Raw genomic sequence first — 27,466 nt, 5'->3', positions numbered from 1 at the left:
TGACACTAGAAGGATGTTTTCACTGCTGAAAGTGGAAAGTTTCTCTGTGGTCATTGAAATCCTGATTTTAAGGGGCAGGGCCTGAGGATGCAGAGCATTGTTGATCATAGATACTGTAGATGTTTAACTTTGAGCAGTAGTGCTGGACATGTGTTTTGCTGTATCAAATATTTAAAAACCTCGATGACCAACTGTAATGACAGGGATGTGCAGAAATACAGTCCATATCAAATGAGTGCAATGTACCTTTTAAGCCCCCATAAACAGGAGCACTGGACGATAATGAGCCTTTCTGCTACTTCTTTATGGTAGAACTTAGTAGTTGTATGTGATTTTTAAAAAATGTTTTACTCTCTTTATACCAGTGGTTCCCAAACATTTTCCTTGTGGGACAGGATCATTGATTAAACCAACAACCCCTCTATGTTATGTATTTTCTATTTGTTTTACCAATCATACATACTTAATATGCTTTTTTGGGACAAATTTAGTGTTTTCTTCTCCCTGACACTCAGCCATTGTTCTATGTTCTGTCCCTTTGGTTGTTTAATTGTACTTTTCCAATGTGGGACAAGGCTGTTTAGCAGAGAGGGAAGGCATGTAAATTTAGCCTCTGTTCAGGTCTTCAAAGTTTACATCTTAAATAAATAATAATCTAAACTTTAAAAACAATATTTAATTTGGTTTTCTTCATAGAAATCAATGAAATGCTAAGATATAGGCCTACTGTGTTTAATTGTTAAGTCAAGCTTACACACCTTAATATCAAGAAGGTCTTGCGACCCCCTGTGAAGCTTTGGTGACCCCTAGTGGTGGTCCAGACTCCCAGGTTGGGAACCACTACTATATACTATGACTGTTTAACTAATGTTACATTTAAAATATATGCAATATATTGCCTTGCTTACATTATTGCAATATATTGCAATATATTGCAATATATCGAATGGCAACCCCTGTATCGTGATACTTATTACTTACATATTGCCAGACTAACACAATTTGGTTTCCTCTATGTCATGGTTTAGTTTTAAGTAAACAAATAATTACAGATATTGGGAAACACACTCATTTGCTTTCTTGCTAAGAGTTAGATGAAGAGATTAATACCAGTCTCATGTCTATACGATAAATATGAAGCTAAAGCCAAGAGACTTTTCTTTAAAACGTTTTTTAACCAAAAGAAAATTATTTATTTCGATAAATCTGAGGCATATGTAAGGAAAACTTGTTTGGATCAAGAATCCAACCTTGCTTCACATTTGCCTTTCAGCCCCTTTTTACCCTTCAGAGTCGGTCTCCAGATGCAACCTTATCTCATCAGCTATGTGTGTGACATGTTTATATGACAAGTTAAACGCATGTAATTTTAGATCGAAACAACTGTTTCTTGGTGTAATGTCAAACTTTTCCAGTCCTAACCACAATCTTAAATGTTGTTTTCCTCTCTGCTGTCTAGTATCAGTATTTTGATCGGCGCTCCGAAAGCCAACACCAGCCAACCCGACATCACCGAAGGAGGAGCTGTGTACTTGTGCCCCTGGAGCCAAGCTAACTGCAGCATAGTCAACTTTGACAAGCAAGGTGAGTGTCTTGTTAAATCCAAATTGACGGTCTCTTTGTATCCACACAGATGAAAATGTGATCTGTGAGACATCAAGCTCAATATTCAAAATTTTCCCTACATCATAACAACACAGCAGCAGTTGGTAACTCAACATTGTTCCAGGATATAAAAATGTCACTTTCCCTAATGGCACTGTTAAACAGCTGAGACAGGAGTGTGCAGTAAAATCTGCCTCTAACCAGCCATAAAAGTGGTGGAGAGAAGCTATAGGTAGCATCCCGAGTTAAGCACCACTGTGCTTAACCCTGAGGTCAGAAGTAGGGCTCCCTACCATCTTACAACCAACGATTCTCTGTTTTGATTGAGACCAGCCTTTGATGCCCCCCCCCTGTGTTTCAATGGTGGCTGAGGACGCTAACGTCTCCATTTTGGGACATTGGCGGTGTTTGTAGTGTTTTCACAGAGCTTTGATTTCCTGCTGGACTCGGGCCCAGTGTTGTGAGCGCTCTCTAATTAGGGCCGAGTCATTACAGGGACAAGGACCCCAGAGGACCCGGGCTGCCCCTAGCTTTGCCAGAAAAATAATCACCTCCATCAGAAATGCAGGAAGCGATAAGGACCACAGTTTGAGGATCACAGGGTCTGACTTATCGTACTCTCTCACATGCCGATATCAAATGGCGGTTTACACAGACCGAGAGCTGCGGCTACGCAAACCCTGTGTACATAAATACACACCTACCAACTGTTTACTAACTGATCTGCAGACAGCCTCTGAAACGTGATACACACTTATGTTCACACACGTACGCACGTATATACACACACATGATTTTACACTCAGTAGTCTTGCTTTTCCCATTACAGGCCTCAGGATTCATGGTGTGTTTGAGGACACAGCCCAGACTTCATTAACATAACCTGCCCACTGAGTTGCAGCCAGGAGAGTTTAATGTCACCACTCTGCTACAGACTGCAGGCACATATATCAGAAAATATACCACAGTAAAAAATACACAGTTACAGGCATATTTAAGTATGATTTTGATTTTGTTTTAGTGCTTAAACTGGGAAAAATGAACGACAAGCTTTTTCACTGAGGCACATTGAAGACATTAGGTTTTGTCAAATGACTTTTCAAGGATGCTGAATGGCAAAATGTTGGCAAATCCCGACATCACAAATTTTTATTTAGTACCTGGATCATGGTTTTCCAAATCAGAAACTTGTTTTTACAGTGTTCCATAGGACATAAAGGCAACCTGGCTCACCTACCTGGCTCTAAAGCGAGGTATTTTTCCAAATTAATTATTATAGCAGCATGTTGTTGAAAGCAAAAATCATGGAGGTGTAATGCTGCTGAAGTTGCAAAAGTAAAACCTTTGGCAGGCAGTACTCAACCACCCCCTCCCTCATCACCGTTCCTTGCCTTCGTACTGCCAGGGCCTCTTCTTAAAACAGACCCTGACAATGAAGTACAGCCGTTTGGGTTACAGTAACAACAATGTCCAAGTCCCTTTGAGCTGTTTGATGTCTGCCATAGCATGGAGGATGGATTAAGACTGCAGACCTCGGGAACAAGGCCATAAAATATCCATGTAAAAAGCCAGGAACATGTGGGGAGCGCTCTCAAATGAAGCTCTGACGGCACAAAAATCAAACACCGATGACAGTGGGATCTTTCACTCAGTTAAAATAGCAACTTCTGACATCTGAAGTTCACAGTTTCTGAGGAATGTGTAGCAACTATGAGTTATTCAGTCACAAACCTGCGTAAATAACAATTAAATATGATTAAATATGCTCTTAAATATGTTTTTTCTTCTTTATTTTCTTCTAGGTGATCGATATTTTTATATAAATGATGTGAACACTCAGGTTGAGTTCAAGTCTCATCAGTGGTTTGGAGCTACTGTGCGTTCCCATGGTAACAGCATCCTGGTAAGAATGGGTCAGGGTCTGTTTACCTGCATTATGCTGTGTGGTTACATGCTGTGAAAATTTTTAAATTCATCTGCCATTTAAAGATATATTTCAGTGCACAAAACAACAGGCTTAAATTGTTGGTGTGCTAGCAGGAGGAGCTGTGGGACTCCATGTGGGGTCGCTTGATGTACAGAGATGAGAAACAAAATAACAATCTGACAACTCTTTTACTATATGATTTGGTACTACAAATATTGTCACTGTCCGGAAAAGGTTTAATAGTTTGTGTTAAACCTCGACTAGCTTTCTTTCCTAAGTCAGAGACAGTAAGAGTGACCCTTTGTTTGCACATGATGGCTACAGTCATGATATCGTGCTAACTTAGCTGGATGACATGGGCATGGAAATAATAGAAGAGCATTGTTCTTGTATTGCAGGGTAGACTAGTTGGCACTGCTACCACAGCCTTGCCTAACAATCACCCATGAGTGTGGCAAATGACAGATACATTTCCGCAAATTAAACAGAACAGCAAAAGTTGGCCGATGTACAATATAGTCAACATCTGAGACTGGCTCCCATGTGGTGGATATGCCATTCTTGAACAGTGCTATTTCCAACAACCTGTTATCACACAAAATCTAGTTGGATAATGCTATGCTACCCCTCGGCCATGGAAGTAGGTACTTCAGAGCACACATTGTTTCATCCATAACTCCCACTTGTTCTTGTGTTTTCCACTTGAAAATGAACCCACCCTCCACCCTTAATGACACTATGAGTATATTTCCTACTGGTTCAGCCACTTCAGCATTTTTAAAAGACTGTGTCTAGTTACAGTTGCTAGGCTATGTTTTGCAAATGTTTGAGGGAAGAGTTTAGCAATGGGTCAATTTAGCATATGGGAGACGTTTGCCTTCAGGGCTTCCTTCCAGAGCATCTTTCTGACCTTTAGGAAGTCCGGTGAAGTAGTATAGAGCAACAAAGACTGCGTGGGTAGGAGGTAAACAGTCACAGTGTGGATGTAGACATCAAAACCACTTGGTTTAGGAAAAGATCATGGTGTGGGTTAAAATAGGGGTAGTTGAATTTTGGTTTCACAGGGGACACAAACAACGGTTTCCTGTGTGACCCATTCAGCCAGACCTCCCCGTCAGCCCTGACTTATTATTTTAACCCAAACTGTGATCTTAACATTAACATTTTTCAGCTAGCTAGCTAGCTAATGTGGTTAGGTTCTTTTGTCATTCATCTGTCTCTCTGTGCTCCCCAGGCTTGTGCCCCCAGGTATTACTGGAGGACTGAACATGACACACCCTTCGCCGATGTTACAGGAACCTGCTACCTCTCTGTAGATGGCCTCAAAACATTTGTGGAGTACGCCCCCTGCCGAACAGGTGATTGAATGCAATGATATCCAACCTCCGGGCGAGGTATGGCCAACGTGATAGCAAAGTTACCCTAATCCAGGGGTTAATCAATAAATCACAGCTAACTGAATCCATGGCAACATTATACTTCCTTTTTACATCCTCCAAAGCCCCCCGATTATTCCAGGACCTAGTGTAATTATTCCCCAAATCATAGTAAGGCAAAGAATAATGAAACAAAAAAACTAAACCCGTTAATATGAACTCTTGTGGCAATACACTATCAATGGTTTTTGACCATACTAAGACTCAGAATGTCTTTACAGCATAGTTCACTGACACTGATATTTGCCCTGTGATTCAAACCTGTGAACACACTTTTTTTTAAATTTCTTGTTTTCTGGATTTTTTACAGTTGGTATAAAATGTGTTTGTATTACAATACAGTGTTTGTCTGTTTTCTTACACTGGAGAATGCTGCCCTCAACAGAACTGGATGCTTTGTTTTCTTAGATTTCATGCAACAGAAAATGTATTAGTGTTTCCCATGTTTTGTGCTGTTCCTTACAGAAAGACATGGACCTGCTGGACAGGGCTATTGTCAGGGGGGATTTAGTGCAGATTTCACCAAGGTAAGACAAATATTTGTTGGGGTTTTTGCTGGTTTCTACATCACACAGTCATCGTTTCTGTGGGGATTACATGCATCAGATTTGCAGAGTTTGTTTGAAACTGGTGACACACAGGCTCCTCAGCTCTGGCTACTGTTATGTGTTACAGGATGGGAGGGTTGTGCTTGGAGGACCAGGCAGCTTTTACTGGCAAGGTGAGCTCACAAGAATGTCGAACAGCATGGGATTTTTTTGCCAAGATATCTTTCCAATTAGATTTTTCCTTTTGAAACGAATCAATCCAGGGGGTCTTCTGGTCCAGTGGACAATGCAACAATTCACGCGCCAGAGTTCACAAGTCAACCTTTAACCCTTTGTTACCCATCCATCCTACAGGTCAGCTGATCTCAGCCACCACAGACGAGATTGTTAAAGCCTACTACCCCTCGTACTTTCTGCTCTCGGTTGCCGGGCAGATTCAGACACGACAGGTGCAGGGAAGCTATGATGACAGTTACCTGGGTGAGGAAATACACTTGAGTCAAAGAGGATTATTATGATGTATAATTAATACTGTGTTGTTGTATTGCTGTTTTGTACATTTTTACATTTTCTAGCAGCAGGACCTTGATTTAAGTCAGCTTGTTTCTCTGAATGCCTCCTAACATCAAGAGCAGAACGCCATGAAATTTGAATATTCATTGTTCCCAGAGGATAATATGTGAGGAGTTAGTGACCCCCTAACCTTTTACCTAGCAGTAAGAAAATCAAGGCAAAATTAAACAACTTGAAAACTAATACTAATACTTGAAAATTCTCTCATAGCATTCAATTTCCCCAGAGAAAGAATTATTTCCAGTTTGGACACTTCATGAGCTTTCCACCAACACCACCCTCATATCAAATTGTCATCTTTGTACACAGAAAACTGAAAAAAAAGTTGGATTGCAATAAATTTGCTGTCGACATTCAATCTCTTGCCCTTTCCTTGTGTTAAAATATCAGGCCAAAACACATGACTCATGACATGACTCAAGATATGTCATAATCTAAGGCAGATTGCCAATTAATGTACTGAGCGCAATCATGCTCCTAAGGGGATCAATTTATGACTATTACAACCTCATGACCCATTCTCTACTGCTATCCTCAGGACAAACCTTTTGCATTTTTAGCTCCACTTTAAGTAGCAAAATCAACAATATGTCATTAACTTCTTCCAAATGTTCAGGCTTTGGGGCTTTATGAGCTTTTTCAGCATCTGGGGACTGCTAGCAGAGGTTTAGGGGCCACACTGTTTGGAAGAAGTATAGGGTAGCTGACAGATTTGGGTGTGTTATGCTAGTAGTGGCTAATGTAGCCACGAGCAGTTAGCTTCAAGCTGACATGTGGAGTGGATTACAAAGGTCTGATAAACTAAACTCTTCTAACTCCACACCCACAGTTTTTCATTTTCAAACTTGTAGTCTTTAGCCCCAACTGACGCAGATAACACATTTCAATCTCTGACCAACTGTCGGCGGTTGTGTTGCATTGTGGGTGATGTAGGTGTCAGGTTTTGAAAAGCAAGGCGATAAATTTAAAAAGACTGCCATCTCCAGTTCTGCTGTATCCATTGTGAATGTCATTGAAGTGCAATGGTAAATTTGGTAAAGTACTGTTTTTACTCTTCACTCTTCATGTCTCCTGCAGGTTACTCTGTGGCTGGTGGCGAGTTCAGTGGGGATGATGAGGAAGGTGAGGGTCATATTTACAATACAGAGAGCCAAAATGCATGGCTGAGTACAGGGCTTGCTTACCCTGACCTCACGCTCGGTCTAATGTTTAACTGCTCAGTCTTAACACACGATTGTATTGTGACAGAAAGGGATTATCTTTCAGGGAGCAAGAACATTTAGAGACCCAGAGAACAACAAAACATAAATCAGTGTGTTAATGTGTTGTTGTTGTTGATTGGTCATTGGTCACGCTTTTTTTTTTTTTTTTAAATTTGAGGTAGTTATCAGTGTTTCTCTATCAGTTTTGAAATTACCCCTCCTAACCTTTTGCCCTTTGCTTTTCTTGTTACAGATTTCATCACAGGAGTTCCAAAAGGACTCATGCTATATGGTGTAGTAAGGACTCATTTTCATTCTACACCATTTCACAGTGCAAATACAAAACCTAAAAATATAGTACATGCAGTACTAATAAATAAAGCTAAAGAAACCTTAGTAGTATAATGCAATATCGTGTGTTTTGAGATTATGAATCACAATTTATAATCAGTAATGAGTTTGTCTGTCTCAACATAGGTGTCCATATTAAATGGAAGGGATCTGAAGTCTCTGCACAACTTGACAGGGGAGCAGGTATGTACACATCTGGCTAGAGATTTTCTGTAAGAGCCTGGCCCCTATTTTCATATGTGGGTACACATTTAAGGTGGCATGTATGAAGGGGGGGTTGAAGATGAAGGAATTTGCCCCATGGAGAGGAGGCCTATACCAAGGTCAGGGGTCTAGCTTACTGTATACACCGCTCATAGCCTCTAAAAGCTGCAAATCAAATCCAGAAACAGCAGACCAGGATAGTGTTCATTTTGTCACTGTATTGATTCAGCATGTGCTTTTGAAAAGGGAAGTACTGAAGCATGGTAGAGTTGGTCAGTCATACACTAGCTGAGCTTTTAGTCATATTGCTTTAAATATAACCCACAGATGAATCACAAAACTTTTGTTAGCAGACAGATTTATTTTTGGAAATGATGTGCAGATGACTCATTGTATATTTTAAGTTGTGAATTATCTACCACTGACCATCAACTTAACTTCCTGTGGAATTCCCTAAAAGTATTAAATGAAAAGATATTATATATGAAGAATCACATTAATAAATTGTGTAAAATATGTAAGTTATCAACAAACTGTAAAATAAATATTATAATTATTAAAACCAACTCTTTATTAGAAAATAACTACATTTTGTGGGACAGCATTTTTATTTAATTCTAGATATTTTATTTCAAATGCCCTTTCCTGGAAGTCTGCTTTAATTTTTTTAAAATAACAAATTTTATTTTAATTATGCCACTTTTCATAATGTCATGAAATGTGTAACCAGGAAAAATGCCATACTGAAATAAAGGCAAACTTGTGTCTTAGTTTGCATTATAAACGCATTTTTTAAGTCTATCTTAAAAGAATGACATGGTCATGCTACATGTGTGTCAACATTTATTCATTAAGTGTGTTTCCTTTGCACTTTGTTACATTTTATCAATACACCAAGCATAAAAACTTTGCTGAAATATAACCATTTTTGTTTCCACTCTGTGTTCCTTATCTGTAAATTAAAAACACATAAAAACTGGAGTTTGGAAACCTTAATTCTTACTGAGCTGTGGCAAGCAAATTGGTAATTTGATACTATATGCATGTAACACTTGGTTTCTCTAACTCATACAGCTGAAGTGTCAAATGAACTTTTGTTGAACTAAGTTGGGACTTACCAGCTAGCTGACTTATCTGTCACTTCCTTGTATAATTTAACAAGGCTTCATACTGAAAGATGTAGGAGCATGTGACCATGTACACATGGGAAAGCATGTGTCTGTGGTTGTGTTTTCAGTGTGGGAGGTCATCAGTAACTGTTCAGAGGTGTCACTCTCAGGGTGGAGGGCGCTGAGTAAACTGTGAAGTCACAGTGAGAGTGATCTGAGGTGCTCTATCTGGGTGAACGCTGGTCCCTGTGTGGTTGCTTGGATTGTGTAGTCAAAGTCAGCTGCAAAAACACACCAGAGACTCTTAGTGCAAAACGCCTTGTTGACTTGGTGATTGAAACCTTCAATTTTGTCACTTGTATTGCTATTTAACAATATTTTCTCTGTTCTCATGTTGTGCTTTACATTTGGACACTTTATACTAATTGGTTGTTTATGCCAAGGTAGCTTTTTATCTAACATCTCTGGTGGTATCAGACCATTGTGGGCAAAGTAGAAAAATCAACGAGCCAGAATGCTTTAGTTATTTTATCTATAAATGGTTTCTGAGTGCAGTTGGACCCTATGGTCAGTTTAATTTCTTGTATATCTTTTCCAAAATAGTATTTCATTGGTGTATAGAGCCTATAGCGTACTTTACAGAGGCTGTGTATAATAACGTGGACTGTTAAAGTTGTGCCTCAGTTTTGAACTCAGAAACGTGGAATTCTTACTGCTGTTACGTTGATGTTAGTGGTTTCTGTTAGCATAGTTAGTGAGCACAATAAGCTACATTTAAAGCTGCATTAATAAAATCTTTTGGCCACTACGGAGTGGCAGATTAAAGAACACAACACACAACATATTCACCCTTATATGGCAAATGTGTTCGCAAACAGTTGCTTATTTACACATGTAGCAGACACAGACCAACATTAGCATTCATTGTCACGTTTCTCTCCAGCTGACAAATGTGTCCAATATGACTTTCTTATTAACTGCTGAACATGTCTGACTAGCTGATAATGTTAGATATGTGACATGCTAACGTTTAGTTGCTAACTTTGTCTGCCTTAGCTGCTAGTTGCTAACCGTGTCTCTCTGCTGGTGCTGGGGTGGTAGTGCAGCTTATTAGAGCTTTATTTGCTGATCTGCCCACTGTTAAACAGTGAATCAAAATAGACTACACAAGTTGTGAGCCATTATTAGTGTGAGAATTGTTAGTATTAGTAAAAAAGCTTTATAGTATGTTTCAGCTCATTTTTTAGCTGTCTGATTGCCACGTTTAGATTAGAATAGATTAGTTTTTTAATTCACTCTCACTGCTCCAGTGTCATTTTCTGCCACAGTAGAGATGGGCACAATTAGAGACTAGCTGGTGAACATAGTGGGCCAGATATTTTCCTCTGGAGCTGGTAGAGGACAAAAACAGTGCTAAAAGAAAGTGAATATTGGACTTACACTTGCCATGAGCAGACAGAAACATAACTCCAAGTGAATTTTAAGGTTGCTTCAAAACTCTTGGATGTGTAAATAAGCAACTGTTGCTAACAGGTTCACCATATCAACTTAAAAGGTGATGATATATTAGTGTTTTGTTCAGTTATTGCAAGTTTAACAGCCACCGCTACTACTTTCTTGAAAATTTGATGACTGTGAAAATTGATCTGTGGTCAACTTTTCTTAGCTTGCTGATCACACCCCCCCTCTGATTAACATTAAGCTCTACAGGAAGTGTTGATCATATTTCTCAGAGTGTGAATGCATCTGGCAAAGCAGTGCTCCTATAGAGTATCACAGTGAATTTGAACTTTGAGCCTCAGTTTGATTTATGTTGATATGAGCTGTTTTGCATGTACGATACAGGAAGACAACCCCAATATTCAGTCTCCAAGGGTCTCCAAACACTTCTGTGTAGCTACACTACAAATCACTTTGAAGTGAGAGTTACCCAAGGACGTAACATGACCCTAATTTATCATATGTGGAATGAAATTAAACCGGAAAAACCCAAGCCCCATGGGACTTTTCTCAGAGTGAGTTTTAAAGGAGTTTGAGTCTCCGATCCCCAGACCCCCTACCTTCTCCTCGTGCTCACAGAAGCTCAAACACTGAGCTCCATGAAAAGGGAGAAGAGGAGACCCCGGGGGATTGTGGGATTGAGAGATTGAAGAGGAAAGCTTCTGGGGGAGGCAGTGGAGGGTACAAAAGAGAAAATGGACATGGAGGAAGAAAATGAAAGAAAAGAAAGGGATCTATGCACTGTGGTGTGATTGCAGGCTAACTGGGTCTTGTTTGTAATGTGTTCCAGATGGGGTCTTACTTCGGCTACGCGGTGGCAGCCACCGACATCAACAACGACGGGTGAGTGAATGGAGTGACGGTGAGGCAGATGATGGCAAAAAATGGGTGAAGGGAGGAAAATTGGGTGAAATTACAGAAGGTGGGGAGAATTATAAGCTAAAAACAAGACTGAAAGTGAAAGTTGAGGTCACTGAAACAGAGATAAAACATTTTGAAAGTTTCCCACAGTTGTTCAGTAACCCTGTCACTCTCTAATGTGTCATGACATTTTTGGAAAATTCTCTGTACTCTCTTTCTGTGTACAGTTCCTATAGTTAATATCACTTCCTTAACATTACAAAAGTTCAAGCGCACCCTGAGAACTTTTGTAATGTTTTTAGTGTGTCAGTGTCAGTGTATCCTTTAAAAATGAAAATCTTCCATTTCAAGTCTTTAGTGTGTTATATGCGTTGCAGCTATTTAAAGTATATTTAAGACCTTTTACTGGTAGTTGTACTGTATATACTGTTATTTTGAATTTTTATATTGCTATTATATATTGCCACTTTCTTCATTCTAACTCTCACATCTTTCAAAAGAAAGATATGAAGTATTCACTTTTATTTAATAACTCAGCTACCCTTGCTCCTGACCCCTGTTTCAAACACGATGTGTCATTCAGTGTTAACCTCTTAAAACCCACTGCGCAAAACTTTATTTTCCAGTAAATACTAGTGGAGATCCTTCGGTTTACTATGGTTTTCTATGGCTGGCTGAATTAAGGCGGTATATAAAAGAATATATTCCTTTCCTTCCTTTTGATTTTGATTGTCTTGACTGTCTCTGTCCTTCTGTGGTTACCTCTGTTCTCTCTCTCTTTCTGTCTCTCTCTCTCTCTCTTTCTCTCTCACCCCAACTGGTCGAGGCAGGCGACCACCCACCTAGAGCCGAAGGGTCTGTTCGAGGTTTCTGCCTCTTAAAAGGAAGTTTTTCCTTGCCCCCGTCGCCAAGTGCTCATGGTGGTACTGTTGGGTCTCTGTAAATAATGTTATAAGGAGTTCGGTTGTTTGGGTCTAGACCTGCTCCTATTTGAAAAAGTGTCCTGAGTTTTATGAATTGCCTCTATACAAATAAAATTTAATTGAATTTAATTGAATTTAAGTTTGAATATTTAACTCACTTGGCAGATGATTGTAAAACACATTTAAAACTGGACAGAAACAAAAGAACTCACCAAAAATTTCTTTGTTAGTGTTTCCACAGTTAGATGTGAAAATATTCACAAAACAGGCTGCAATAGCCACAACCGTCAAAATACGTCCAATAAAGTTCTTGTTTCTGCTGCTGACAGGCTTAGATTGTTATTTTAAGTGTCTGACAACATCATGGAAATAGATAGACATTTTGCTTAACCAGAAACAGCCACTTGCCAGACCAGAAATCGCTATTGCTCACCACCAGCCTCCATAGACAAAAACGGTAACATAACATTGTAACTTCATTCAAAGTAGACAGAAACAAAATAAAACTCACCAAAACCTTTTTTGTTAGACTATCCACTGTTCCAACAGACACCAACTCTGGTTTGGTTGAAATAAATCATTAATTCACCCACGTACATGAGAAACAACAGAAGCTTCAAGAGTCTCAGTTTCACCCAGAGCAGACTGGCTTTGTAAACAAACCACAGAGAGGCTGCGATAGTCACACAGGCAGAGGGAGTATGATGTCATTCTCTGTGGAGGACACCATTACCCAATATATATTTAGCAAATAGTTGTTTCTATATTTATGTTTTACATCTCATATATAGACTGTAACCTTTAAAGCTGCTGGGAAATACTGAAAGAGGAAAACAGAATGTTAAATCATTGCTAAATAAGACTTATAGGCTTATAAATACTTTGGTCTTAAAATATCTCTTTCTGTTTTGTGTCTATATCTCTACCCAAATACTTTTTCTTTTCCTTCCATCTTCATCCCCATTATTTGCCTCCTGCCTTTGCTTGCTTCCCTAGTTTGGATGACCTGGTGGTGGGAGCTCCAATGTTCATGCGTCGAGGGTCTAATGGGCATCTGGAGGAGCTGGGTAAAGTGTATGTGTACCTCCAGAGGGGCCCTCTGCTGTTGGAGCCAGGCCAGTCCCACCTCCTCGGTCGACAAGCCTTCAGCCGGTTCGGCACCTCGCTGGCTCCGCTGGGTGATCTCAACCAGGATGGATTCAACGGTAGGTGCGCTAATTGCAGCGTGAGTTAAATGTTAAATAATAGCCTAGATATTACTAGTACTATTACTCTACTATTACTAGATATCAGTGATTTTTATTATGTTTGCATATTTTGCTATTTATTTAACCATTAAATACTTTCTCAGACTAAATCTGTATATGAAGGTCTAATGTACTCCAAAGTTTGCTAACCTGCATTAAAAGTTAAAGTTTGATCTATCTAGGTTCACTGGAGGGTTTTAGTGAGCCATGATGGTTTTAATTAGGGCTGCAAAATTACTTTAAAGATTCTCATGCTGGCATCTTTAGATTGCTGCTTTTGTCCGACCAACAGTGCAAAACAGAAAGATATTCCATTTACAGGTAAATAAAGCAGAGGAAAGCAAATCCTTACATTTGAGAAGCTAGAACTAACACGTTTTCCTTTTGAAAAATCTTATAAATTACTTAATCAGTGATCAAAATGATTGTTGAATTTTCAGTCAATCTACTAATGGACTAGCTCAGATAGTATTCCAAATGTGAGAGATATCTTGGCAACACCAGCTGATTTACTGGCCGAGTCTTTGAAGTGTTTTATTCAATCATGATTGAACCAGAGTCCAAAGAAGTAAATCACCACAAAATAATATCTAAGTAACAATCAGTAACTTAACTTCTTAACCGGCCCACAAAACCACTGTTTGTCCAACTCTGGTCCATGTCAATTGTTGTAAGCTGCTCTGCATCTAAGCTGCAGTTATGTACTGTGCATACAATGTAGATACAAACACAGATGGCTATACAGGTTGTGAGAAAACATGAGATTCTTCACATAGTGTTGCTGTGTATAATCAGACATGGCCATCGGCTGTCCCTATGGAGGAGACGACCAGCATGGATTGGTTCTCATTTATAACGGCCACGCTGGAGGACTGATGGACACGCCCACTCAGACGCTCTCTGGCCAATGGGCTTTCAGCTCTTTTCCTGCCAGTTTTGGCTTTGCCCTGCGAGGCAACAGAGATCTGGATCAAAACGGCTACCCAGGTACTGCAGAAAGTATTCCAACACCAGGTGTCTATTAACACCTCATGCTACTCTTTCACGTCTTCATTTAAGACACTTTCCCTTCTTGCAGATCTGATTGTTGGTGCTTTTGGGGTTGACAAAGCAGTGCTATACAGGTATGTTAAAGCATGTGGGAGTTTGATAACAAATATATAGACCATTGTTTCTATTTTTATTCTTTCATGGTCTGTGTCATCAAACAGGGCTCGGCCAATAGTGAGTGCCAGTGCGTCTCTCATAGTGCAGCCGACCATGTTCAACCAGGAGGAGAAGACTTGCGAGCTGTTCACAGGGAATGAAACAATTGCTGTGTCTTGGTATGGATGTCAACTAATTCCAGCTCCACTTATATCTTAATGGGAAGATTATAGACTGTGTGATCCAACATACAGTATTTGTCATTGTAAGAGCAGTTAAAGAGCTCTCTGACAGCAACAGAACATGGAAAGTCTTGCAAATGTTATGTAACACACATCTTAGTTTAATTCCAGCTTTCCAAACTTTACTTCACGAGAATGTCAAATGACTTCATGTTTGCCAGTTTCCTGTCCAATAGAGAGTGCCAGTGTCCACTCTGCTCTAAACTACAGTAAACTTAGCTCCAGTGGGAAAAAAGGGGAAATTCACCCCACTTTCAATCTCAATAAAGCTCTTTCCACGAGTTCAGTTTAACCGTGGAATTAAATGTGGAACATTTTTAGACTGCTGTGAGAGGCATTTGCCAAATTGGCTGGCGTTTCAGTATCTGTTCCGTAGGTTGATACAAGTCTTTTTTGGTGTTTATTGGTGTTTTTGCTGCCGTGGAAACAAAAAAAGATGAAGGGAGAAAGTGGTTGTTGAAAAGGTTGGAAAAGGGTTGTAACTTTCTGGACATGAATGAGTTACTGTTGGGCATTAACAGGACTTCTTAGACAGTAGGAAGTTACCCTCCCTTCATGTGAGCATGTATACGATCACATACGGTACACATATTTACATCTGAGCAGAACCACTGTAATCAACAAAGGGTGATATTTTTTGGTTACAGCTGGGAATCAACTTTTCAGCTTCTGAAACAATTTATTTTTGGTCGATATGCTCAGAACGGTGAAAAACTAGGTGCATGAACTGGAACAGAGCTGGTTCCCTGTTGAAAAGGCCTAAAAGTGCGGCGACTGCCTATGTTCTCTGAAAGCAAACTGGAGGTTTGTTTCGTGTACTATTTATATGTACTGTATTCATTGCTCCTGTTCTTGTTTTTTCTGAGTTCAGCCAAATGTAACAAAGGGGCTCTTTCTTGTTGTTGTGAGGTTGCCATCTTGTTTTGTAGTGTACACGTGTGGAACACAGCCACAGCTGTCCACAGGTTCCCCCAATGCTTTAGAGAGTTAACAGTAAACCGTGAGGTTGATATCAGTAAGATAAAATTACAAAAAGTACTGGATTACATACCGAATAGTTTTCCTGTGAATCCCTCTTGCTTGGGTAGGCAATCCGAATCCAGTGCGAGAATGGTGGACTCTGCCCCTACCAATTGAAACAACTATTTAGTGAGAAAATTACTGAATATAGATACAGTAAATGACCAGTGTGTAGGACTTAGTGGCATCTAGTAGTGAAGTTGCAGAATGCAACCAACTAAATACTGCTTGCCTTCCAAGCATGCAGGAGAAATCACGGCAGCCCTTTCTAGACCCAGTGTTTGGTTTGTCCATTCTGGGCTACTGTAGAAAGAAACATGGCAGTTCAACATGGTGGCCTCCTTAAAAGAGGACCTGCTCCCTCTGTATAAATGAACAGCTCATTCTAAGGTAACAAAAACAAACACAATGATTGTTATTTTCAGATGATTGTACACTAATGAAAACATACCTTGAATATTGTATATCCTCCATTTCTACCAAGTAGATCCTAAAATGTTACACACTGGAACTTTAAAAGGGTATTATATAAAAAAATCTTAAATAGTTTCATTGTGTTTGAATTTCGGAAAATGTTAAAGATTAAAGCTGAAAACTAAAAAAATATATACAGAATTACCTTAAATCAGTGTAAAGAAATCTCTATAAGCTCAGTGTTAAGTTTTTTTTCTGCATATTTGTGTCTTTGTTCAACCTCCAGTGTCAGCATCAGTTTCTGCCTGCTGGCTAATGGGAAGCACCTCCCCTCTCATCTAGGTGAGGCACGCAGACACACACACACACACACACACACAGACTCACACACAGATGGTCCCTATTACCTTGCTTTCTTTTTGTAGCCACAACTATGTTGGACCTCACTGTGGTCAATTTGGCAGTTAAGATCAAGATAAAAGAACAATCATGTAAATACAGGGTAACTTGGTGGGCTCCAGCAGTTTAGAAAAGTGTGTGTGTGTTTATTTGAAGTGCGTGGGTGTGTATTGTCTGTGTTCTCTGTATAGTTTTTGTCATGTGGGCCACAGCAATGCTCTCTGTGTTTCACTATACTGTGCAGAGATCAAAATAGCACATAAAGGCAGTTTACCATAATAATGTTTACCACTGTGTGTGTATGTATTTGCATGTGGTGAAGCATGCATATAATATGTCTGTGCAAATATGTGCTTCTGTGCCTATGCATACATTACATGCATTTTTGTGTTTAATACAGGCATGTACAAACTGGTATTCACTGTTTTCTTGCCTTGTGTGTGTATATTCTCAAGGCTTCGTGGTGGAGGTTCAGTTAGACAGTGTGAAGCAGAACCAGAAGGAGTCCATCAGGAGGACTCTGTTCCTGGACAGCCAGCAGCCCAGTTTGCTGAAGAGCTTCAGCCTCGCCAACAGAGAACAATCATGCCATGACACCAAGATCTATCTACAGGTCAGTCATATCAGTTGTTTTTCCACCTCCGTGTTGAGCAGATTGGATGCTACATTTTTGTAATTTTTTTGCAAATAACAAAATACTATTTTGGCATAATTTCTATCAGGAGGATTGATTGATTGTTAAACAGGACCCTAGCAGCTCTGTGAGGCTGTACTTTACTTACAGCTGTTTCCAGATGCACATGAGCAGTCCTATGATAAATAAACAGATTTTTCCTTTAATTTCAGTCAAATTTTATGCTGCTGTGTTAAGACGAAAAACAAAGACAAGTGTTATCTACTTAACTATTTCTCAGGCCAATCATCTCAAGCCTATGCCTTTTATATCGTTCACAAATTTTCCGGTACTTAATCCTGGCCCTCCGGAGCCGGAGTCCTGCTGGTTTTCATTCGAGCCATCTAATCAGAGACTATTTTGCACCTGCAAGGCCAGGTGAATGTAATTAACTCGCTGGTAGGACAGAGGTTAACTTCATTTCCTAATAGTCAGGGTTTGATGTTGCTGTTTGAAGTGCTATTTGAGGTGAAACTACTACAGTACCAATCTTTTCATCACTCAGTGGTGACCTGATCAAAGGGAATGTCTGCCAAAAACACTTAAGTCATATGTGTAGATGTTCTCTGTAAGGACATAATGATCAGAGCACTTTGCTCTTTGACAGGATAAGAGATGGTTTGGGTAGAAACTCACTTGTCAGTCAACATTTATCTGTTTGTACATACATTTTTCTTCTTCTTACTCTCTTTAAAGGGGCCACATCATTGTGGCTGGTCCAACAGAATTTATGTCACATCTTAGAGAAACTTAAAACAGACAAAATCCTACATTTAGGCCAATAGTTGCTCTAACATCTGCTTTTCATTTTTTTTGTACATGCAATTGGAACAGGGTTTCACAATAATCGGTACTAAAAGTCTGGAAATGTCTACCCTGACAACAAATCTCTAACCCCTCATCAGAAGTGTCAGCTTCTTCCAGAATATCGAGATCTGACAAAACAGCACATTAATGCACCAGATGAAGGTTTACCAATCCATGGGCACGATAGACAACATGTGCATTTGTGTGTTACGGCCACCGGTTTCACATCAGTTCTTTATATAGTTGCATCTCTCTCTCTCTGCAGAGTGAAGAGGAGTTTCGGGATAAACTCTCTCCCATTTACATCAGCCTCAACTTCAGTCTGGATCCTCATGCCCCAGTGGACCAGCACGGCCTCAGACCAGTTCTAAATTATCAGACAGAACAGCGTATAGTGCAGAAGGTATGTATATTAACTCATGAAACCACATTAAGGATCACACAGTAAGTTACGTCATGTCCTGTAGATCAGTGTGTTCCAAATCTTTTTAAACCAGGACACCCTTTCATCAAGACTGCATGGCGTCAAAAGTAAACTGTTGTGTGATTTGTTTGTGTATTTAGCCCACTTTAGTATTAGTAAAGGCAATATGCAATGTGACATTAATTTGTTTTTGATAAAAAACAGAATTTGTGTTACTTACAGACACCTTATGAGCATTTCTTTGGATTTACAGTGACAGATATTTCCATCTCTCGCTGTAACAGGCACTATTTCACCGGCTGTGAACCTTAAAAAAAGAGTGTTGTGTTACTATGACAACCAACAACGTGTGATATTACGTCATTACTCTTAGCCATGGTATAACTGCTTATTTAAAAGGATTTCCCCTAAATATCCATCCTGGAAATCCGTGAAGCACTGCTCTGTTTCAGCTCTTCTTGGAAGTCCAACTTCCAAAACCATGGAGTGTGTCTCTGCAGCGTTGTAAACTGTGTCTATATATTACATTACCACACTAAACATCCAGACCACGCCACTTATATGGCCACACGCCTTGCATTTTATGAACTAAACAGATAGTCACCACAACGATTACCAGTGGAGGGAGAACAGATGGCGTGATGAATATGTTCAGAAAACCTTTACCAAACAATCTCGAATCATATACAAATGCAAATGCTGTTACACACACACACACACACTTGTTATGGAGCTTGACTTTATCTCTTACTACAGTCTCCGACTGTTTACATTATGCATGCAGGAAATATTTGCAGGTTATAGCCTAGCCCGACATTTTAAAACTGACATCAAAAGTATGTCTCCTCTATAGTGCCAAACCCCATATGGTTAGAGGTTGAGGGTCAGCCTTGATAGAGCTAGAGCTGATTACTGCACTCTGCTCTCCATTGGTGGGGTTTTTTAGTCGCCTATACGACAACTTGGAAGGGTTATGGAGGACCGGCGAGTCATGGCTGTGCAAAAACACAGAGGGAGGACTGACAGCCCCGTTTGGGTGGGGCGGCGCCCGGCTCTTAGACATCTGGTTGTGGTTTGTTTATGTATGTTGCCAGTGGTCTCCTCCACCAGGCGAGAGCCAGAACCTGAAAACGTGCACATGTTTATGTGACTAATATAAGGTGAAGTGAGTGTGTAATGTGGGCGTGTGAATGTGTGCATGACATACTTGTAAGTGGATGTTTTTAACAGAATACACTTTTTTTTCAGCCTGGAATCCTTGAAGGCAACACTTCAAATTTTATCGGTGGTTCTCTTGTAGGAATTAACAGGCTTTACGTCCATTTATCAGTTAGCCTCAGTGATGAGAACATTTTCCCTGTAGACTTTGGGTCCTGATGCTTCATGCTAACTCTTTAGCTTCACTATATAGACCACAGTTGTGGACAGCCTAGCTGCTGTGTCTCTCCAGTTGAGTGTATTTGAGGGATCTACTCCATCACTACAGTAAATCAAAGGATTGTAGGAAATAGTGGTTTTGTTGCTATCAAGCTGTTCAATTTTTGATCATGTGGCAGGGATGTAGCATTGCATGGTAGTGTAATGTTAAATTATTGCTAGGTGTGGTCACAGTGCAACAGGCCACAATTCTGACCACACCTACAGTTAAAATTATACAGCGTAAGATTTTCATGATGTCAAACCCTATTATTCACACTATTAATGGGGTTTTCACTAATAGCCGTTTAATGTATTTATATTCTGTAATTGCCTCCCTATATGGTAGTTTTTATTGCTAATGGCGGAGTCCAGTCCGCCTTGCTGCTCACAAATTGCACAACCACTTGGTTTGAAGGTTTTTCCGGTGATTTTAAATTCGGACTGTAGTTTACATCAAATAAAAAAATGTTTGGGATCATAAAATTACATTTATTCTAATATTCTGTCATAATTAACAACAATTCTTAATGTTTAATATCTTTTAGGTAGAAAAACACAATGTACAAACATACAGAGGCAGTCGATTCAATTTACTTTATCAAGTTTCCCTGCTGGACAAAAGATGTCTCCTACTTCACTGTAAAATCCATTCTCAGTGTATGTGCACTGTTAGCTTCTACATCACACTGTACAAGTTGCATACTGGACCAGGAGTGACTTCCCAACTATTTATTAAGATTCTTAATTTGGTAGCGCTTTACCGTCACTGAACGTTGTCTTGGCATGCAGTGCCACAGTTAATGGTCTACCAGGTATGATTCTGATGTCTGTGTTTTCATTACTTCATGTCTTGGAAGTTGACCAAGAGGTCAACAGTGTGCTGTATTCCTTTAAGAGCTGAGGGGAAACACGGGTCACGTGGATCAAACGTATGGGGAGATGAAGAGATGAAAGTGAAAAAGAGATGAAAAGTGGTTAGAAGGGAGGGAAGATAAACTGGGACTCATCACTTGATCTTAGTAAGTCTATTACAGAGTGTGTGCGCTCCTGTCTCTGTGGTGTTAAATGGCCAATAGCCGTTTGAGTCCGGAGTGAATATAAAACCAGTGACTTGAATGAGGAGTCTCCACTGAGACACTGTTAACCATTGCCAGGCTGATTCTTTGCTCTCTGTAGCCCTGCGTAGCATTCTTTTGGAATCTAATGTTTCCCATATGTTGGAGAGATGAGCGTATGGCAACAATGACATTATGGAGCTACATGGAAGAAATTTTAGAGACAGAGAAGGAGAAAAGAGAGAATAAAGCAAAAAGCTCAAGGGACACAATGGAAAAGACAATAGAGTCAAATCAAATCACATTTATCTTTTACTGTGGTTTTCACCAAGTCATCTGTCACGTAAGAGTAAAGAGCAGATTAAGCACTATTCTCTTTTAAATGTGAGGTTTTCACTCTTTTTGATCGAGGCTTTTCCGCAAAAATGTAATAATTGTTTAGATGGAATTCATCATCCTTTCATTCTCCTTAACCTTCACCATGTTTTCTCTATTCTCCCTTTTCTTCTTTCCCACATGTAAAGTGCACATTTCTTTTATCCTGCAAACATGAAAGAATGCTGTTTTCACACAACTTTTTGGCATCTGGTTGTTGCAAATATTGTTACAGTTTTGTGCATATGTGGAGGATATGTATAGTCTATATCCTGTCTTATCCTTTCATTAAATCATGAATCTAGTGAGCTGTCTTCTGTAAACATACACTTCCTCGAGACCATACCTTTTGACTCTGTTCCCTGGATACCTCTCTCTCTCTCACCCATCATAACCATCCCTCGCTCCTCCCTCTTCCTCTGTTTATCTCTATCCTTCTCTCTCTCTCAGGCCCAGATTCAACTCGATTGTGGAGAGGACAACATCTGTGTCCCTGACCTCAAGCTGGCTGTTTATGGGTGAGAGGAAATCACCTTTCTATTGCTTTACCTGATTCAACAAACAAAACTAAAACCCTCCAGTCATGCAATGTTAAGCGGCCACAGTCCGTCTGTGACTGATAAACGCAACAGAGATTCAGCCTATACCAAGGAAAGCTCTTATATTCGGCATGAGAAACACCCAGTGTGACAAATGGGTCTTTCCTCTGCTGAACTTGAAGTGATTCATTCTATGTTTTTGGTTAGTATGGAATAAACACAAGAAGAACTGCATAGTTAACATAAGCAGTAGTTGCAGTCTTGGCTGAACAGACAAAGTAAACAAGACCCTTACAGGAACCACACAAAAATAAATGGCCACAGCACAGGCCACACTGTTTAAAGCAGTATAGTTTAGTTGTTTTGGCCATTTGGGGGAAGCAGAACCAGCTGTGAACTTAACATTATCATAAAGGCTAACATGTCGGCAGACAGTTGCGTGCACATTCAGCAGACATGGAGCAGGATTCAATTGGAGTCGTTTTTCTAGCCATCCAACCAATGTAAGTCTATTTACTCTTTTTTTGCTCTGTTTTGGTCTCCACCAACCCCTGAGAGAAGTACCTAGCTCTTTATTTGCTAAATGCCCTATTTCGTTCACCTGCAGTGGGTTGAAAACAGCTGCCAACTGCAACTGAAATCAAGGTTGAATAAGGTGTTCAGAGTGAACCAAAACAATGAGCTGAAAGACACTTAAAGGGTGCATACATACTGCATTACTTTCTATATTGGATGTATTTAAATCTTCAAAGGTTGTTTTTTGTATCAGTTAAACCCTGTGATGTTTTTGACCACTAGAAGTGCTATGACTTTTTTGGTAGGTCCCTGTTTTGATGTACCACATGCCCACACATCAGTAAATAAATCCTAAAATAAATGTTAAGTGCCTTTATACCTTTGTACCTTTAAATTAAGCGTTAGTTTGTCCAGTCGGTTGACTAGTGATAATCAACTATAAATATTGTTGCTGTGGTTATCTGCACAGTTTACTTTATCTGCAGGGAGAGAAAGTTAGTTTGGTAAAAGATAATCAAAGAGAGGAAGCTTAGGAATGAAATTCCAAGGAATAAACAGGAATCTGGGAATCATTTAATACACAGATGATAAGACACTGTTTACAGCTCAAAACAAGCCTACACTGGAGTACAGATATGGCGAAAAGATTGCTGACTCTTGGCACACTTACTTATTACTGTTAATTAATCATGTATCCTTGTTTGTGAATGGACATCAGCCAAATATTTGGTGCTGTCTCAGTCCATTCACAAAGCGAACACACGCTCAGTCTCTCTCCTTCCAGCCAGCTCTATGAGGAGTGTTTTGCATTAGATGGCCATGTGATTTCTCTTAGCTGCAGAAATACAATCAGAGTGCAAAGTCTCTCGTGAAAACTCAAAGATCTGCATTTGTAGTTGCCATGGGACTAAACTCGAATGATTCAGCACTTTTGTTAAACAGAATTTCCCTTCACTGGCATACTATAAGACATAGCACCTTTCACTCGCTACTCGCTAGCCAAGAATTTGCAAACAGTGGGATGTTTAACATTCACAACCCAGAGGTCTGTCACTGGTGTTTGAGTTGTATCCTCTGGCTTCAATTATGCTTTTATGAGCTTCATGATCCACTGTTATATTTTCCCAACAAATGAATCTCCACTATATTCAGTCCGTTCTCAGCATATGCTCAGTGTTGGTGTTAGGGTATCAGTGTTGCTTCCTCTGCATTTGCTAAACTTGCCTGGGCTTAATTGAATTCATCTGGTGGTTGTCTTACCTAGCGAGGGGTCACTGCGTCCAGACCCGCTGACGGCGGGGGGAGGGGAGGAGGAAGCAGGGAATGAAAGAAGAACCCCGATTCAGACCCTCAACCAGACTCCTTTCTCCTCTTTCTGCTCAATAGAAACATGAATTTACTACCACAAAGTGTTGGGGGAGGGCTGGATTCGAAGGGTGTCGAGAGGATTTATCACTACACCACTGAAAGTGTGTTTGCACACAGGGGCGTCACTGTGAACATGCAGAATAAGGTGGGGGTCGGTTTCCTGAGACAAATCACAGTGATCAGATTTGGGTCATTTCCCAGGTCGGTCATAGACAGATATGCAGGAGAAAATGGCCTTTGGGGATTGACTAAAACAGAGATGCATTGTCTGCAAAGACTTCACGTCCCTGCTTTTCATTACATTTTACAATTGCTTCTTGGGCATTTTTGGACATGCCCTGCACCAAGTCACTTCAAATGAACGCAGCACAATCGAAGCTGTGCCAGCGAACAGAGACTGAAAATGGAAGCTGCTGTTTTCAGTCATGTTGACTGCAGTTGATAAAGAGACTTTTCAAGACTGACAATAATGGCCGTGTAATAGATACTCATGGGAAATGCCAAAAATAAAGACTAAAAGTCTACAACCATCCTGATGGCTCTGTGAAGCGTTGCTTTCAACTAAATGCTAACGTCAGCATGCTAAGATACTTGAAATGACAATGCTAACATACTGCTCTTGAGCAGATATATTTACCATATATACCTTCTTAGTTTAGCTTGTTAGCATGCAAAGACAAAGAGCAGCTGAGGTTGGTTATTAGTTTTTCAGGTATTTGGTAGTAATGTATTGAATAAATTGTGCCCTGATAGTGGCACTAAAAGAAAAATGAAGGCATCACCAGTTACAATTCAACCTGCGTGTAACAAATTTCATGACAAGCCATCTAACAGCTGTTTTAATTCTGGATGTGGTGGACTGACAGACCGACTCACCACCAGTGTCCACAGAGAAAACATATAATTTTACCTCGAATATCATTGTAACATCATAACTTCATTCAAAATGGAAAAAAACAAAATAAACCTCACCAAAACAATCTTTGTTAGTCTTTCTTCTCTTCCAACAATCACCAACTCTGGTTTAGTCTAAATAAATCTTTAATTCACTGATTTAGAGGAAAAAGACCAGCAGTTTTTGTCACTTTACACAGCTGCACATGGAGCAGACCGGCTGTGTAAACAAACCACAGAGAGACTGATAGCAGCACAGGCAGAGAGAGGAGGGAGAGGGAACACTATAACTCTACTATATCTTTAGATAGCTTATAGTTGTTTGCAGCTATATTCATATTTTAAATCTCATATATATTACCTTTAACCTTGATAAACATTTCAGACTCCATTATGAGTTCTGTGTTTATCTTTTATACTCCAACAGAAAACAGAAACTCTGCCTGTATTAAAGGAGCATTTAATGGCTGTCCAAGCTTTAAAAAGTGGATCAGTTATGATTGTGAAATATTCAGAAATATAGTGATGATGTTGTGGTTCTCCTCTCTCAGTGACAGAACAGAGGTTTACCTGGGTGATGAAAACTCCTTGAGCCTCACCTTCCATGCCAGGAACGAGGGAGAGGGGGGGGCTTACGAGGCTGAGCTCTACGTGGTGCTTCCCCCAGAGGCCGACTACAGCGGGATAGCACGCAACAATGTGGTGAGGCTGTCACTGTAACTACTTTAGCTACTGGTAATATTTATTTCTTCATTGCTCAATTATTATTCTCCAATGTGCGGCAACTTTCGTTTATCATTTTATTTTTGTTAGATTTTCAAAGCAACTGATGTGGAAAACCCACATTGTGTACATTCCCACCAGCCTCTGAGAAGAATAAAAACACAGTATAAAAATATGCCCCAAAACAAAACAAAACAGGAATCATCTCATGGCAGAAAACTCATTGTGAACCTGGTTATAAAAGCAAGACAGGCAACACATTTTAGGTCATGTGTTTAGTTAACTAGTGAGAGTGAAAGAGCTGACAGTATTATGTTTTTGTGTCTTTTGCAGAGCTTGACTCAGCTGACGTGCAGCTATGAGGCAGAAAACCAGACCCGCTATCTCGTGTGTGATCTGGGAAACCCCATGAAGTCTGGTACAAGTGTAAGAGCCAACAAAGCCCACATGTTGTCTTTGGCCTTTTTCAGTTTTTGTGTCTCACTGCAAAAAAAAAAAGTCAAATTGTTCTTGCATGGTTTTTACTTTGACCTGATAAAACATACAAAAAAGCATAACAGACCTATAAAGAAGTCCAAGCTCTATTGTTTGTGTTTATAGTGAGAAAAATTTATCTTTTTGACATTTGACAAGCAAAAACTGCCTTTTATTACAACGGGTAGAATCAGTTGGGCCATTTTTAGATCTCCTGAAAGCTGTGGAGGGAATGTAGAAAAGTAATAAATGCAGGACATCTCTTTCATTCTTACATTATTAATTTCTCATGTTCCTCGGATGAATTGTATACATTTCCTGTGTGTTATTTCCTAGTTATGGGCCGGCCTTCGGTTCACTGTGCCAAGACTGAAGGACACTCACAAAACTGTAGTGTTTGAGCTCCAGATACGAAGGTAAGTTACTTTTCAGTATGCAGTACTGTATGGTTAGATAGGTTGAAGTAAGTTAGCAAGTATTAAATGATATCTTGACAAAAAAAAAGTTTTACTGTTTCGTAAGCAATGAATAAATGCTACTCCTACCTGTCTGTTGTAGTAAAAATGCAAATAACTCCGAGAGTGAGGTGGTGCTGTATGAGCTGGAGGTGGCTGCTATGGCTGATGTCATTCTGCAGGGGTGAGTCTTTCACTACATCATTACATAACCATTATATAATCAATATTGGGTTCCTGCCTAACTCTGTGTTTTCCTGTTGCAGTGTCTCTCGCCCAGACAAAGTCATCTTTCCCCCTCCCAACTGGAGTTTTAGTAAGAGCCTGAGGGAGGAGAAGGACATCGGCCCCGAGGTTCAGCAGGTCTATGAGGTACAGGTCCTCACTACATCCTTTGAGATTTTAGGATTTTTACAGTTCTTTCTGCTCTCCCATATCTGTTTGTTTTCAGTGATGTTTTAAATTAAAGGGTGGTTAGACTATGAGACGTTAGCTGGTTTCACTCACTCTTTATTGAAAAGAGAACAACATACAGACTACTGTGGGATGTAGCCAATGCCAAAATAACAAAACCTAGGCTAAGGCTGCTCCTTGCCCTAGCGTCTCACTTCATCAACTCCCACTTGTAGGCTAACATAAGCTCCACCAAAGGACTAGCAGGAACAACAACCGTCCTCCTTAACTCTCTGTCAAACAACGGTATGCTATCTCACACAAACCGCTGAGAGAATTCTAAGCACATCACACGTTCACTGACATCCTGGAAAACAAGTAACTGTAATAAAACAGTTAATTTCTGCCCATAGGTTAAAATGTTAAACTCTTAAAAATACATTTAATAACATGAAGTTTAACGCAAACATGGTCAGCCCCAGTCCGTTACATTTCCTTGTTTTTTTTTGAATGGTACTGTAGTTCCGCTTTCTGTTATGATGCAAATGTTATAACTTAAAAAAAAAGAAACATGAGATTCTGCACATCAATAATTTCCCTACAGTACCCAAGGTAAACACAAATCCATTATTTTGTAATCAAAT

At 39.8% G+C, this 27,466-nt stretch overlaps 1 protein-coding gene across 1 annotated transcript in view; it reads left to right on the top strand.

Annotated features, from left to right (window-relative positions):
• Positions 1-1,459: 1,459 nt before the first annotated feature.
• Positions 1,460-27,466, top strand: part of LOC118327852 (integrin alpha-5-like) — a gene marked incomplete at its 5' end in the record, with an annotated part of 38,675 nt that continues 12,668 nt past the window's right edge. The window contains 23 exon segments of the mRNA XM_035661341.1: positions 1,460-1,584; positions 3,408-3,508; positions 4,767-4,890; positions 5,434-5,495; positions 5,644-5,689; positions 5,871-5,996; positions 7,167-7,211; positions 7,545-7,588; positions 7,769-7,825; positions 11,246-11,298; positions 13,236-13,444; positions 14,282-14,473; positions 14,565-14,610; positions 14,698-14,811; positions 16,595-16,650; positions 17,163-17,320; positions 18,453-18,590; positions 21,911-21,978; positions 25,329-25,479; positions 25,834-25,926; positions 26,311-26,390; positions 26,533-26,613; positions 26,696-26,801. Coding sequence (XP_035517234.1) covers positions 1,460-1,584; positions 3,408-3,508; positions 4,767-4,890; positions 5,434-5,495; positions 5,644-5,689; positions 5,871-5,996; positions 7,167-7,211; positions 7,545-7,588; positions 7,769-7,825; positions 11,246-11,298; positions 13,236-13,444; positions 14,282-14,473; positions 14,565-14,610; positions 14,698-14,811; positions 16,595-16,650; positions 17,163-17,320; positions 18,453-18,590; positions 21,911-21,978; positions 25,329-25,479; positions 25,834-25,926; positions 26,311-26,390; positions 26,533-26,613; positions 26,696-26,801 — 2,275 coding nt within the window.

Source organism: Morone saxatilis, unplaced genomic scaffold (genome assembly GCF_004916995.1).
Source record: "Morone saxatilis isolate NCDOM2014 unplaced genomic scaffold, NCSU_SB_2.0 Contig18, whole genome shotgun sequence".
Taxonomy (NCBI): Eukaryota; Metazoa; Chordata; class Actinopteri; family Moronidae; genus Morone; species Morone saxatilis.
The sequence above is the reverse complement of the archived record's forward strand: the minus strand, read 5'-3'. Positions and strand labels throughout refer to the sequence as shown.